A 15,806-nucleotide genomic window follows, 5' to 3' on the forward strand; every position below is an offset into this window, starting at 1 on the left:
TGATATTGTAATGTAATACTTTTGCGCGGTTGGGATGTTGGCATCATATGGTAATATATCAGCTATGATTGTGACGTAAGAAAATTAAGGATGAACATTTGCTGCAATTGGTTTAATCTGAGAGATAGGCGGTACTAGTTGCTGAATTAAATATAACTGACACGTACGGGGAAAGTTTTGAAAGTGTTTTTCAACGGTGTAGGCCAATATAGGGTAATATCGTGCGTAATGGAGAAAATTGCTTCCTTCATTTGTCGGGGGAAAAACAGGACACATACGAGTCTCTTGCCAAGAAAGTGTCATCCTTTACTGTTGTGTCTGTTTAACAGAATTTTGGAAGGCTGAAAGGGAACTGGGGGGTCTTGCAATGTCAATTATTGGAAGGTGGCCGGCCTTACCACCCTCCCCTAAAGCAACCACTGTCAACATATCAATGACATTTTGTTTCATCAAAAGCATTGAAATATTAACACGTAATTTACCATCTTTCTGAAATATAGTCTCAGAAAGCGGATGCAGTACATATTCTCATACTGGTATATTGTAGACATAGCCGATACGACTCTTATTGTAGATCCACAATACCGCCACAAACGCCTCTCGTTACGGTACCACCCCTCCCCGCCCTTTCCGTCATTTCTATAACGTGTAGCTTACGTAAACATCCTGAATATTTTCTCGGTGGTCAGGGACTGTGATTCATATATAGATGGGATAATAATGATGGTTTCAATACAGGAATATAAATCAGTCACCGCGGTAGCACAAAATTAAGCTAAACTTGTTTTAGGCCGTTATAACCACTGCCGGCTGTCCAGATTATATTTCTATAGGCTATTCCACTTTTAATTTTGAGGAATGACCAGTCACAGCTGGGGTTCGTTACCGTAAAGTGACTGGATTATTTTAGTCTAATGTATACAGACATTTAGGTCAGTTCCCTAGAAGCAACCGTACAAACTGACGAACTCAGTGGAAATGCATACATTTTTTTTATGGCCTCATTTTACATGTTATAGCAATGTTCATGTCATCCTTGGGTATTCCGTTAATTGTTTATACGTGGCAATTAAAAAAACTTGTTTTTTCAGTTTTTTTTTTGTATGTATTTTCTTGATTTATATAACAATGGATTAACATTAACATTAAGTTCTGCACTGAGGAATTAGCCGACGTCACCATGAAGTAAAATTTAAAGGAGCAGTCCGGTTGGACTTCGGAACAGCTGTAGAAACAGCTGGCGCTCTAACAGCTGGCGCTCTGGCGCTCTAAGTGTTCCTCTTTCTTGGATTATGACATATATCAAATTTAAAATTCTGTCTAAAGTTATCCTATAACTGAAGGAAAATGCTCCCCGCGTAAGCAACCGCCATCAGGCTCAGTACGTATTGGTATTTTTGCAATTATTGGCATCAACATGCTATAAACTCAGCTAATATGCATGATTGTGTATAGTGTCACTGCATGTTAATTTTGGACAGAACGTAGTATCTAAGTTATCCACTTAATTGTGTGATCATATTTCATTCATGTATATCATTATTTCTTTATTATTGCTCTCACATGTCTGTGCTTTTTTGCAGTTTAATTCCTTTAATCACATTGGAGAAGGAACAAATAGAATTAATTAGTGGCGTTATCCCCGCTCTTCTTCCTTAATACGTATTACTTAGCATTCCAACGCCCGTTGAAAAAATCTAACCGCGAATGCAGGAGTATCAGAAACTAAAAATAAATGAAAACATCAATGCCTTTACTTTTCCATATGCGATGCATGTTAGCTGCAACCCTCTTAATTTTTATTGCTTCAGTGCAACTGAGGGTAAGATGGGATGGGGAGTGGGTGCCAGTATAAGTTATCCGTGTACCTTAGCCTCAGTAATGTTCAGACTAAATATTCAAGTTTTTTGACGACTGAATGTTTATTGCAGTTTGCTGACCTCACATTTTTAATCTGTTGTCGAAACGAGAGGAGGGGTTGGGGGTCTGAGCGGAGGGGAGGGGAAGTGGCTGCGTTCGAGAGGGTGATTATAACAAAGATTACTTCATCAACCCCCAATATAGCAATGCATCTTAACAAACATGAAGTTGCTTTGACATGGACATCTAATCTTATTACATAATTTCGAATTACTGTAATTAATTGGAAGAAATATTACGTCCAACATATATTCCTTCCAGTGAAATGGCTCTGTGTTAATCAATGTGCGTCTGCATGAGTTACTGATAGGCCGTTTGTGTTACCATGGTCACATTGAAGCTAGAGGGCGACAGGTGCCTTAAATCTACTTTGATTCAACAACAACAAGCACAGCATTTACATGTACTGTATAAGCGATCAACAAAATCGCAGTGCTTTCTCGTCAATCGCGGAGCCGACGGTAATGTACGTAAAGGCGCAAGCCTGGGCCGGAATCGTTAGCTCCATAGCTGCTAACCGCACTCAACCTAGCTACAGCGGTAACTTATTTTGCCTATAAGTATCAGCTATGCTCTAAGAGCTTGCTTACGTTTGTGTGACTTCTTTGAGTTTATGCTCGAGATGACCTAATGTTAGGCCTAACTCGTCTGTAGCTCTGACTGAGTTCATCATTGGCATAAGCTAGGCCTACTATTCACACTGGTCAAGGCCTAATCTAAGTAAGGCCTAATCTAACTAAGGCCTTAGTTGCACTTCCAGATAGCCTAGCCTATTGTATGAACGGTATATACCCATATATATCAATACTAGCCTACTACTTGGCCTGTCTTACTGTACCATAACTGCATAAATTGCAGAAACCCCCAACTCAAAAGTAACCCTTTTAAAATGGCCGTGGCTATTCTTACGACTAGTCGTAACAATTATCTATAAACTATTCTTACGACATCAGCGAATTCATGCGCAGTAAAGTAAATAAAGCAACTGCGCGTGTAGTAGGGGTAATCCTAACCCTAACAGGAAATTATTGTTACTCATGGTCGTAAAAATAGTACTCCTTAGTCCTGGTTGTAAAAATAGCAACTGCGCATGCGTAATCGGAAATTATTCTTACGACTCGTCGTAAGAATAGCCACTTTGTTTTAAATAGCTGGTTTCACAGTGAGCATATTATTGTTATAGCTTGACAGCCATTAGGTAGAACATCCAAAGGCAAGAGCAATATATTTTGAGGATGATCGATGCAACATGTGTCACCAGGATGCATTGAATTTTTAATTTTTTAAGAAAAAATAATTATAGGCCAACTTCTTCTCCCTAGACTAGAGTGGTTCTGCAGATACATAGAACGATTACTTTTATATATATATATGGTACAAGTAAAGGAAGTACAAAGTTATTCTGTAGTGGATATGGAGTCAAATAATTTATGGCCAAAGTCGAACTGCTGATTCCTTAGTAACAACTAAGACAATGTTCAAGCTTCAACATTACAAACTTTAACATCTTTATAACATTTTTTTCCTCACTCCCCTGTGTAATAATGATAATCTGAAAGAAATTTATAGCCCTGATCATACAATATGAGAAAGTAACCAAGATTGTAAGGTACTAACTCAATTTTTGTTTAAGTTATGAAATGCTAGATTTAGACAGTCCAGCCAAATTTTCACTGCTGACCTAAGAAGGATTGGGACTTCCTTTTTATATTTCTTATACTATTTCCAAATGTGGTTATATGCAAACTGTACTCATTCAAAGGACAATCTGTCTGTTAAACATCACCCACTGAATTAGGTGTCCAGGAAACTGTGTAGACTTCTTTTTATCCATACCACCCTCCCACCTCTTTATGCTAAAGAAACTTATGGACCATGTATGTTACTTTTTAAACTTTGGTAAAACCCATCGGATATTTTTGCTGACTCCTGCAATCCGCAAGCCGGCCAGATTAAAAAGGCCAAAATCTGGTGCTTCCCTAACATCAGTCAATGTTTACACTTTGCTTGTTATTTTCAATAGCAGTTATGTTAAAGTTTCCTTCTTCTTGTTTATATTTATATCTATCCAGAGGAGTTGCAACGGGTGCATGATGTCAAGTGTCAAGAACCAACGAAGCACTCTTCCAACATCCCAATGAAACCTACAGTATGTAGGGTACTGCACATGTATCACAATGCTTATGACATTATAACGCATATACAGTAGGGTTTTGCATTTAAAATAGTAACTCTTTAGAACTTGAAAGGGAAAAAAAATAAATATGTAAGCATAGTGAAAACACTCTAATGATGAAGCATCCCCAACAGAACACTGAGAATTTTGAATTCAACCTTGGTCAAGCCACAGAATTGCGGTGCTTGGAAACATCGGGTACCACAACATGCAGCCGGTGCCAGAATTGCAAAGTTCGTCAAATAATCCTTGAAACCAGACAGTGGTTTCCCAGAGCGGGTGAGAAGACCAAGAGGAAGCTCATTCACGGATTGATAAGAAAAGCTTACAGTCGACACCTCTTGCAATACATCACAGGTATTCTAAAACCCGTTAGGAGGAAGGATTATGGGTATACCAGATCGAGACCCAACCCTAGTCTGGTTGGTGACAGGGTAGATGCAGGGGTCGACAGGGCCTTATCGGCATCGGAGACCCACGTCAGGTCGACAGGGTTGTACGCCTGGTTCCAAGATGCACCGTATTGGAGTAAAGTTAACTTTCTCTTGGCGTTACTGCAAATGTGTGACGGCCAACTTCTCCACAGCACCGAAGCCCTGTGCCGGACAATGATGACCGCTCAAGAGAGAGGCTTTTCGGCGAGGTCATACGATGGTGATGGTGAGTTGGACAAATATGGTTTGTTTCACTTGAATGTATAAGAATATGCCATTTTGAAATATTTGAATGTTTGCAACAACTCATTTACACTACTGTTGATTCCCCATACTAACAACCACTGCATTGTCCCATGAAAATGTAACCTATACACAAATGGTTTTCTATGTCACCCTCAGTTTCATGGATTCATGACATCCTGCTCTAGGCCGGCTTTCTGTTTTCATTTTGTTTGTGGTGCTGATCAGTTTCCCTTTTGCAAAGAGTACTGTTACCAGTGTGATGTTTTTGAAAGTTTGTTGGTTGTGCATGGCCTAAAACATGGACTAATCCTCCAAGGGTTGTCTGAACAGCAAGGCAGTAGAAAAATGAGCAAGGTGCTTACACTGTACAGTATAACTGGCTATAGCTTGAACAACAGAAAAAGGATCTTGTTATAATCCAAAAAGAAATTTAGTTGTGTGAGACTTCTGAACACATTCTCTTTGAGCCATTCAATAGTTCTTCCTCTTTTCCCAGTCCGAGAAATATCAGACCCTCTAAACTTTCTTAGTTTTTCTACATCTCACACAGAGTATGAATTAGAATCTTTAGCCGACACGGTGTATTCCTACAACTCTACCGACCATCCAGAGAATGAATGGCTACGGCGTGCTTCGGGGGAGTATTCCGTCCCGATGAATCCATTCGAGAATGAAGATGATCTCGATTCCTCCCACATCGTGGTCGACGCAGCGACAGACGAAGACAGCGATGTCGATTCTGAAGACTCCTCCCTCGATCCCCTTGTCTGCGTCACTCCCGTCTCTCGTCGATCATTAGGAGGAGTCATGAAGTACAGGGACTTCATCAGAGACTTACCAGTTCATATATCAAAGTACATTCTTAGTTTCATGGAATATTCAGATTTGGTAAGAAGTTACAAATTTTTTCAAAGGCATTTCCTGAAAGTTTCCATTTGGGCTTTATTCGTCCCAAGAGTGGCCCGAGTGGTGGGGCTAAAAGAGGAAGGTTGGGAGGATGGGATATTGGGGTAATGGGGTGCAACTGAGGACAAACTTTATTCAGTGCAATTTTTGTTGCTGAAGAATCCAAAGGTTGGAAATGTTGGAAAACTAAAAAAGATTTCATGTTATTTTATCAGTTTCATTCTAGAACAGGTGGAAGCTTTTGTATGCTTCTGCAGTACTTCACAACCTTTGATACTTTCAAGCTTAACTCATCCACAACTGAAATGGTAGACTTCACTTTAAATCTGCCTTAATTTCAAAGCTCAGTTAATAATCATTAAACTGTAAAACTCACATGAAATACGATAAATTGATGAACCCAGACAGGATCTTTACCTGGCAGTATCATTCCTGTGTTAACCACTTTATGTATACCATGGCTGGCAGTACCACAACAAAATGACCCAATCCTGATGCACTTCACCCTAAAATATGGTTCACCATTTAAAATTGACAAGTGAACGTTTCCTTTCAAAATGTTGAATATAATACAAGAAGAGTATCAACAGTTAAGAGAGATCATTTGTACAATGTTATAACAGGTGTGCCTCATTTGCATATTAAACTCAGGGCTAATGGTGTATTAGTCATCAACTGACTACAAAGAGTACCTCTGATTGTAACATGAGACAGTGCACTAGTTCTTCAAGTCCAAGTGGACTTGGTTGAAACTCCACCACAATTGTATAATGTTACTAATAGCATGTAACAAGTTTCACTAACACAAGCAGATGAATGAACTAATACAATTAATATTCTTTCGCTATCATGAATGCTCTGATCCTTTCTGGTTTATTTCGATAGGTTAATTGTTTGAAAGTCAGTCAACACTGGCAGGCCATTGCTACAGAAGTGGAGGAAGATATGAGATTAAGACAGATCATGTGGGAAGAGGTCATGTTGATGCAGGTTAGTTTGAAAAGTTTCATTTTCTTTAAAATGATTCAATGTGCTTTTTTGTCAGATTTGCCCACTCTCCCCCCCCCCCTCCTAACCCCAACCCATCCCTATTGCACACCCTGTTAGCATGAGTGCATCAAATCAAGAAACCGGTTATCTTACAGGGCTAAGAGGTAAAGGTGTAAATATATGTTGTTTGTTAATCCTCTTAGTTCAACAGCATCTCGTCATTTGCCCTCCCCCCCCCTCCCAAAAAACAGATTCTGTAACACTTCTGCTCATTGAAAGACAGACATATCCTCTCAATTGTATACGTTGTATTATAAACTGCAGTTCATCAAAGAGGGTAAAAAATAAAAAATTACCATTTATTAATAAATTTTTGTTTTGCCCTTCAGGGTTCATCTGCAAAGGGAGGTAACCCAGTGTATGCAGATTACATCCCAGTGTCCATACCTCAGGTGGTTCCGGGGTCATTCGAAATTTTCATCTCGGAGGAGGAACCTGTGGACGTCAACTTCAAGAGTGAAGTTGACCTGGAGGGCTCATACAGTGGTTTGACCACCTCCCCTGTGAACATGGAAACGAGAAATATCTACTGTGGACCTTACAATGTCATGGTTCTTTCAGACCAGTGAGAAACATTTGCACTTAATACATATTTAATTTATATAAATATTAATTTTTTTAGGAATTATGCAGAGCATTGCAATCCAATGTTAGTAAACCTTAGGCCCATTGCTATCAATCTGGGTCCATGGCACCCTAGTTTGTGGAGGGGACCTGTGAGGGCAAAGGGGTCCCACTTGTGCCTGTAAAAGGCGAAGTGCCTTGTTAAGTATTCACTGACTTGTATGTACTGTCAAGATGGTCAGAGAAAGTTTGAGAGTGCAATCTTGGGAATAGAAAAATACAGCCCCGGCCATGATGGGACATGAATATTTATGACATGAATATCACAAAATGGATTACACCAAAATATAAGAAACTGAAGATTAAAATACATGATCTATGTCTTGAATTTAAATAAGAAAGGTATGAATTCTCTCTTCTGAAATTGAATGCAAAACGAATTTCAAGGATGAACAAAAGAGGAAATCATGTTCTTGTTATCTTGTCCCATGTTTTAGCATGTGATGTCTCATCTTGAAATTACCTTCAGCTACTTGTTTGAAAAATAAACCAATTTTGTATCAAACATTTGTATATGATCTCAAAATCACAGACAGGTTTATCCACTGCATGCTTGTGCTATTCAATCAATTATCAACTTTTATTAAACAATTCTTTTGGATGTGCATTTCATTTTTTCCTTCAGAGATGATTTTAACCGTGTCGTTCATTACAACTTTGGCGATCTCGTGACAGTGGGCTCCTTCGATAGACATGTCCGTTTCATAGATATCAACAGAGGGCAGGAGGTCCGTCCTCTCATCACGGGCCATGCTGGATCCATTAAGAGCTTATTCATTAATGAGAATGATGGCTTTGTTTTGAGTGGGAGTTTTGATACCAGTATCAGGTGAGAATATCTATCATATTTTCTTATTTATTGATTTGGTTTTGAGCATGAGGTCAACCATTGGATGCTTAGATTTTAGAATTACTGTTCAAAATATTTCAAATCATGTTCTAATATACCAGAGTGAAAACTCACTTACATTGCCCAAACATTGTTTGACATCCCTAAATATGTAAGAAATTCCCCCAAACATTCCAACCACTAAAATTACTTCCAAAAGTAAATCAACAATGGAAAACTGAGATGGAAGTAATGAAACTTTTGTTTGTCATAAAAATAACATATTTTTTACAAATGTTAAATATAAATGATTCCAAAACCTATTTGAAGATATGTTTCGATTTTTATCTTTTCGTTTTAGATGTTGGAGTATTTCTACAGGTAAACCTCTTAAAATCTTTAATGGCCACCAAGGAACTGTGAGATGTCTGGCTATGTCTGGAGATAAATTAGTTTCAGGCAGTAAAGATAAGGCTGTCAAAGGTGAGTTTGGAGTTCAAAAATTTTTATTTACAATATTAACGTTGAATGAATGTAAGGGAACAGTATTAGACATATGATATGGTATGGTATGATATCATATATCATATCATATCATATCTGCATGATTATGAAACCTGAGCTTAACTCAGTCACGATGTAGTGTAGTTACTTTTCAATGAGCTGATATTAGTTACCGTATAGTAGATCATTTTGTCTCCTTTCTTCAAAGATTTGCGTGTTAAAGAGAAAAAACAATTCTGTTGTTTTTTCTTATTTACAGTCTGGAATTTTTCTACGGGAAAGTGTATCCGGACATTCAAGCATGCCAGACAGATCAATAGTGTGGCCATCCACGAAGACACTGTGGTCAGCGGATGTGAGGGTGGAAGGGTCAAAGTATGGAGCGTCGAGAAAGCCTGCCTGATCAAGGTTGGTAGCAGACGGTCAAAAACTTGAGTCCAGGGAGGTTAGATTTTGAATTAGATGTTTGGAATTAGAAGTAACATTCTCCCAAATGTGAGGGTGGGAAGCTTGACCTTGTTGAGAAGATCTGAAATAAAACGCTTTTGAAATTCCACGAAACGAATAACCATGTTTTAAGAAAAATAGCCTAGTCTGAATTCAGAAGCTCTCTACAGTTGACACTGATTTTTGATCAACTGCACAGTTTGGGACTTGGGAGAGGGATTGAGAAAGGCGAAGGGTAAAAATAGCCTTGGTAAATCTTGCAGGTTGCTATGGCAACTGCCCTCCATGTTGCTGTTAGCATTCTGCCATGCAGTAGAACTTTCATTAATATGCTAAAATTCTTTGCAGATGTTATACAAGTCACCAAGACAGAAGAACCAATATGGCATAAGTGATCCTCACACCCATGCTGGTCCCATCACCTGTGTTAAGGTGGACAGCTTTCACATCGCCTCAGGGAGTGCTGATGGCTATGCCCTGATCTGGAGCGCACTAGGAGATGTCACTAAATGCATTAAGGCCCTTAGACATCCAAAGTAAGTGAAACTTAACTGATAGTTCTACTTATAATATACTTCATTAACATTCTTAGAGACAACAATGAACTTGGGGAACAATGGAAAATGATGAGGTTGGGTGAGGGTGTTGGAAGTGGAGAGGAAAGGAGAAGAGAGGAAAATAGGTGGAAGGTGAGCAAATCTTAGAGAACAATGGACGTGGGGAACAATGGATAAGGATGAGGTTGGGTGAGGGTGTGGGAAGTGAAGAGGAGAGGCGAAGAAAATAGGTAGAAGGTGAGCAGATCTAAGAGAACAATGGACGTGGGGAACAATGGATAAGGATGAGGTTGGGTGAGGGTGTGGGAAGTGAAGAGGAGAGGAGAAGAAAATAGGTGGAAGGTGAGCAGATCTAAGAGAACAATTGACTTGGGGAACAATAGACAATGATGAGGTTGGGTGAGAGTGTGGGAAGAGGAGAGGAGAGGAAAATAGGTGGAAGGTGAGCAAATATTAAAGAACAATGGATGTGGGGAACAATGGAAAATGATGAGGTTGGGAGAGGGTGTGGGAAGTGGAGAGGAGAGGAGAGGAAAATAGGTGGAAGGTGAGCAAATATTAAAGAACAATGGATATGGGGAACAATGGACAATGATCAGGTTGGGTGAGGGTGTGGGAAGAGGAGAGTAGAGGAAAATAGGTGGGAGGTGAGCAGACCTAGTGGAAAGAGTACTAGTGTTATAAAATGTTAGTAACTAAAAGAAAAGTTCCAGCTTCTATAACACATATTAATCTAAATTTGTATCATCAGAGAAGTGCTTTGTCTGGAGATGAATTACCTGAGGCTGGTGACCGGCTGTGAAGATGGAAAACTCAGGATTTGGAACATGCTGACCGGGGACTGTCTGAGGGTCATGAGAGGCAACAGTAGGTCAGATCCAATCCTCACGATACATCCCTGCGGTAACAGGTGAGATTTTTATCCCACTTACTGTCATTTGCTTTCGTCAAGAATAGATTTTGATTGACAGGTGGCAAGGAACTTCTAAAGCTGTTCTTATGTTGACTCTGGATGATTATGGTAATGGTGATGATGGACAATTGTATTTATATATTACTTGAGATGAAAGGAATAATCTCAATTCTCAAAGCAGGGAGACCAAAAAGTGACCTGTTGCAGTAATCTAAAGTAAACACAGGCAACCGGACATATAACGGCATATGACATATAACTCAAACGTGATAGAGTATGATACCCTGCAGGGGTGGTTTGTGCTAGTTGATTGCACCCTTTAGGGTGAGAAGAAGTACTCGTTAGTAAATAATCACTAATCATTTAAGTCCGAGTCAAGTCATTACTGTTAATTTATCCTGACTGGAGTCTGCTATACAGTGTCGATGTGGAACAACTTGACAGACTTGTTCAAGTCACTTCACACTTTTGAAGTTTAGAGACTCACAACTTATTGCAATTTAATAAAAGGAATGAAATACAACCGGCTAGATTTAAAATGGCATTTTGTGCTGATCCTTGCTTGCGGGAGCTTTAGCAACATCTCTGATATTCTTCGATAAAAATGGAAGAGATATAAATATATAAATTATATAAGTTATATAAGTATATAAGTTATAAATATAAACTGGATTGTTAGAAGATCGCTGCATGAAGCAAGTCTTTGGATTCCTCATAAAATATTTTTCTCAATAGAAAATTGGAGAAGACAGGTGCATGAAACAAAGTTTTGATGGAAATTCAGTTGCAAAAGAAGCTCATTTAAAGCAATTTACATTCAGTAGCTTGCTTATTTTTTGTTAAAATTGATACTTTTTTTCTTACAGATTAGCGTTGAACACCATCAACAATCTTCTCATTCTCAACTTTGAGGAGATCGATTGGGACTACGGCTCCGACGAGAAGATCGAGCTGCTCCGTTACAAAAACAATTTCCAGGAGGCTTCCCTCAGACGTCAACCCTACGCCTTGGTGAGAGCAAACCGAAGTGAACGTGCCGCCTCGGCCAATCCAAAGCTAGTATCTCACAGAACTGTCTCGTTGACCAATGCAAGCAGTACGATGGAAGTCAGCCAGCTCTCCCACAGCAGTCGCTCCTTGAGCCCCAAGAAGTTGGAGCACGCCGAACAGGTGCAACGGTGTGTTCAAAATATTAAACTGACCGACAGTCTGAAAGGGAGCGTTTACAGCAACATGACCGACCTTCGTTCAAAATCCACGTCCCATTTGAACGGAGCCCCCAAGACCCACATGCCGTTTACAAGGCTAAGAACCGGTGGCTCCCGAGTCCCTCAAAAATCCCATTCTTGCTGCAGTTTTAGACCGACGTCTAGCGTCTCTTCCAGATATAGCAGCAAGTCGAGAATAAATTCAGCCAAACAACTTTCAGTCCGATCGGACGATCTCACCCGTGGACTTGATTTTAAGAGAAGCGACCAATTCTGGGAGGTTGGGGGAGCGTCCAGTCAAAGAGCACTATCTGAGAGTGGATTTAGTTCGTTGTCAAGGCCAACCACAGCGAAATCTTCCACCAACGTCAGTACGAAGCGGTCTGGACTACGGATGCCCATAAGAGGCAAAAGTGCTCCAGTCAGTGGTAGGCAGCAAACTCTATCGGATAAGACAAGTCTCTCTGAAATCAAATCTCTTAAGAATTCCCAAATAAGGATCGACAAGAAACCGATCCAACGTGACAAACTGTTGTTGGAAGTTGGTGTGATTGAATCTGGAAAGCAGTACGATAATCCCGTTGTGTACAACACGGCAGCAAATACTGTTGCAATAGAAACAGGGAGAATAACTTCGCAGGAATCTGATTATTCAAGTATTAGTGACGAAGAATCGGAGGGTGAGGAGGAGGAGGTAGTTGTCGACAGAGATTACATCGTGGCCGAAACGATTATCACGCCAATTGAAACATTTCCACTACATGTTCAGCCTCATCAGAGCATCCATCCAAAACGTATCGCTTCTACAATCCCCAAAGGTGGACAGAGTCGGCCAAAAACTGCTCATTCAAGAGTGTCCTCAAGGTCACACGTCAAAGTTCAAAGTCCAAGAAGGTGTAAAAGTGCAATTTCCAGCCGAACACAACCTTTGAATCATTTAAATGTTTCTTCACCTCTAAGGAAAGAGAGATCTCACGGTTGGACCACCTCCTGTACCGAGACGATGTCAACTCCGCCGATGCTCATGCACGGCAAGGGACGAGTGGAACCAAATTTTGAAAGCAAAAAAGCAGACGGTAAAATAATTTCAAAGCAGACAGTCACCCCTACTACACCAGAGGTGAAAAATCCATTCGAAAGTCATGGGGAATTTCATCTCCGTTCTCGACGACAGCTGGAGGCTTACTTGCAATCTGTTGGTGAAATACAGACGTCACACGAAGCAAGAACAGAAAAGGCATCAGAAAGAATTCGACAAGTAGTATGGAAAGCAAAAGCAACGGGTAAGACGCATCAAGATTTCAGCGCTGCTCCGAAGAGGATCGCCCCAGAAATAAGGGAATAAATGGGTAAAAGATTCCGTTGCTATTCGATGCTAAAATTCTATAGCAATACAGTTAATTATTTTCATTAGGTAATCTTGATTTTAACTGTGGAAGAAAAACGTTAACAAGTTTGAGAAGGTCATTTTGATATTTGCAAGTCAAACAAAAGAGCTCCTGAGTGAGAAAATTTTTTAGGAAAGGAAATTTGGAAAATACTTTCAAAAAGTTAATCTGGGAAAGGAATAGTTTGTGCAATGACTTATGTGGTTGTTCCTTTTGTCCTCAAACATAACAACAGTTCCGACTTACTATGCTAGTGAATTCAAATATTTTTCAGTTACTAATTTTCAATGTTTAACACCTCTTTTTCTGTTACTATTTTGAAAATATTCAGGTCATTCAAGTGATTATTTATTTTATATATCATTTTCTACCTAAAACATAATACTCTGCATGAGCAAAACCTTTGGACAAAGTTTTTTAATATTTCATATTTGCTTCGTAAGTTATTTTTTATCACTGTCCACAAGACAATGTGTGTCTTATTATTCAGTTGCATCTGAGGGATTAACTGTGGAATAAATTTAAATATTTTCTTGTTTAATTAATTTTTATTTTCATAATTTAATTAATTGTTATTTTTATATTTTCATTTCTTTATAATAAAAATTTACTTTGATCTGCAGCTGTAAACAGGCGTGGTAAAAGGTGGAACATTTTTTTAACGTAACAAGGTAACGACTAAGATTCTCATTACCTGAGCAAATTCTAATGAATTTACAATTTTTCAGGTTTCATCTTAAACCAAAGCAATGAGTTAACTTCCTCAGTTCTAAGATGATATATGTTTATTGTAAATCCATTTTCTCTATATTTTGGTACTTTTTAATATAATTTTCATTTTGTGCTATATATTTTTTATACAATTTTTGTAAGGTTTGTTTTAATACTTTTCTTTTGTATTTTGATGTGCTTCGTTTGTGTGCCAGTATCAATTCATATTTGCATAAAAGCTAGCAGAGGCTGACTATGGTATTATTTATCTAAATTATAACATTAAAGTGTGCTATGTAATATTCACTATTGTGCACATATATTGTGTACTATAAGCAGCACATGTTGATGCTGATATGTATGTGCCTTTCAAAATGTTAACTTCTTCATGTAAATTTTGTTGACAATTTGTTCCATTATCTTTCATGAGATATTTTGATTAATTGATAAACACATAAACATTTCCAAAGCATACTGTTATGCAGAGTCAAATGTTGCAATTTAGTCATTCCATTCAATACATGGCTGAAATTCAAACCTTTAAAATTAATTTGTTAGTGTATTAAAAAGAGGAATGCACTCATTTCATTAGTGTCAAAGAGAAGAATGTGAAATTGCATTATTTCTCTACTTCTGTTACATTCTTCATTACCACTAGTTTTCCATACTGCCATGTGAAGACTAGATATCTTGATATAACTTCAATATAGGGCTGGGAGTAATTTGAAACATTGATATAGAATGTAATACACATCCAAGTTTGGACACATTTCATACATTTGTAGGGGAGGGAAACGTTTAAAATGATTTTCATTTTCTGACTAAAGAAGGCTTAAAAGCAGAGAGTATCTGAGTGTCTAAAAGTGGAGCATAGACTATCAAATTATTTGGCAGCAATGACATCTGCCAGGGAGGCGGACAGGAGGGGGGGGGGGGGGCATGGGATGAGAGTGAGTTATGAACCTGCAAAGAATACATCTCTTTCAAGTACAATGTAAACTGTGTGCTGGTGTCGCTTATCATCTATAAGATGTTAAGTATCGTGTAATTTTTATGTGCACATAAATGTGTTGTCACATGTTGTAGGGCTGTGGTTTACCAATAAGACATTGCTGGCGTTAAAGACTATGTAGCAGGCTTATTCAGTGTGTGATTCAACAGAGCAAGCTCATGAACTATTGCAAAAATAGATATTTGTGGTGAAAATTGACAAAATCTGCTCTTATTTTATTTTCGATCTCAGCAGTTTTGTATTCTACCTTGTATTGTACTTGCTTCTTACATAATCATGCATACTGTACAGTACTACCAACAAAATTGCACCATTTTAAGAGTTTATGCTGCTATAAATTCAAGAAATAACACAAAATGTCACATTAAAACTGTCGGCTGTATCTGAGAGAACATGGAAAGAAACCTGTTGCTCTAACGTGTTGTTATTGCTGTTGGTATAGCTGAGATACAAATTACTGAACCAGAGAGCCAACAGGCTTGAGTGATTCCTGACCAAGTTGAAGCATATAATATATCTGTATAATATATGGTAGATGAAAAATGGTTATCACCAGATGGTAGCAAAAGCACTAAACCAGAGAGCCAACAGGCTTGATTGATTCTTGGCCAAGTTAAAAGCATATCTGTTTAATCAGTATAACATTACAGTAGATGAGAATAGAATCACCAGATGGTAGCAAACACTACAACCCAAATTGCAGCATTATAAAGGTGGTATTTGCAAAACTGGAATAGAGATGGGAATTTCTGGTGGTTTGGCTGCTCCACTACAACTTCATATTAATTTATGAGGACCGCTAAATATTAACCGATCACTAAATACAGTATTAACACATCACCACCACCACAGGGAGCAGTCTTTTTCAAGCTGTGTCATAG

General features: G+C 38.7%; 1 protein-coding gene across 1 annotated transcript; it reads left to right on the forward strand.

Moving 5' to 3' along the window:
- The first annotated feature begins 2,291 nt into the window (after positions 1–2,291).
- On the forward strand, positions 2,292–15,128 carry LOC139960580 (F-box and WD repeat domain containing protein 10B-like). Its single transcript, XM_071959035.1, has 11 exons — positions 2,292–2,460; positions 3,993–4,756; positions 5,327–5,664; positions 6,568–6,672; positions 7,062–7,297; positions 7,982–8,185; positions 8,547–8,668; positions 8,949–9,097; positions 9,485–9,672; positions 10,445–10,603; positions 11,473–15,128. Exons 2-11 carry the CDS (start codon positions 4,210–4,212, stop codon positions 13,157–13,159), a joined length of 3,735 nt encoding a protein of 1,244 aa, XP_071815136.1. The 5' UTR covers positions 2,292–2,460; positions 3,993–4,209; the 3' UTR covers positions 13,160–15,128.
- Positions 15,129–15,806: the final 678 nt, after the last annotated feature.

The sequence above is a fragment of the Apostichopus japonicus genome, chromosome 19 (genome assembly GCF_037975245.1).
Source record: "Apostichopus japonicus isolate 1M-3 chromosome 19, ASM3797524v1, whole genome shotgun sequence".
Lineage (NCBI taxonomy): Eukaryota > Metazoa > Echinodermata > Holothuroidea > Aspidochirotida > Stichopodidae > Apostichopus > Apostichopus japonicus.

What these genes read in the sequence shown, in the direction of transcription:
- LOC139960580 (XM_071959035.1), top strand. Translation starts at nt 4,210, where the DNA reads ATGATGAAGCATCCCCAACAGAACACTGAGAATTTTGAATTCAACCTT. An exon ending in GTCATGGTTCTTTCAGACCA is followed by an intron (nt 7,298 to 7,981) that starts GTGAGAAACATT and finishes TTTTTCCTTCAG; the next exon opens with AGATGATTTTAACCGTGTCG. An exon ending in TAAAGATAAGGCTGTCAAAG is followed by an intron (nt 8,669 to 8,948) that starts GTGAGTTTGGAG and finishes TCTTATTTACAG; the next exon opens with TCTGGAATTTTTCTACGGGA.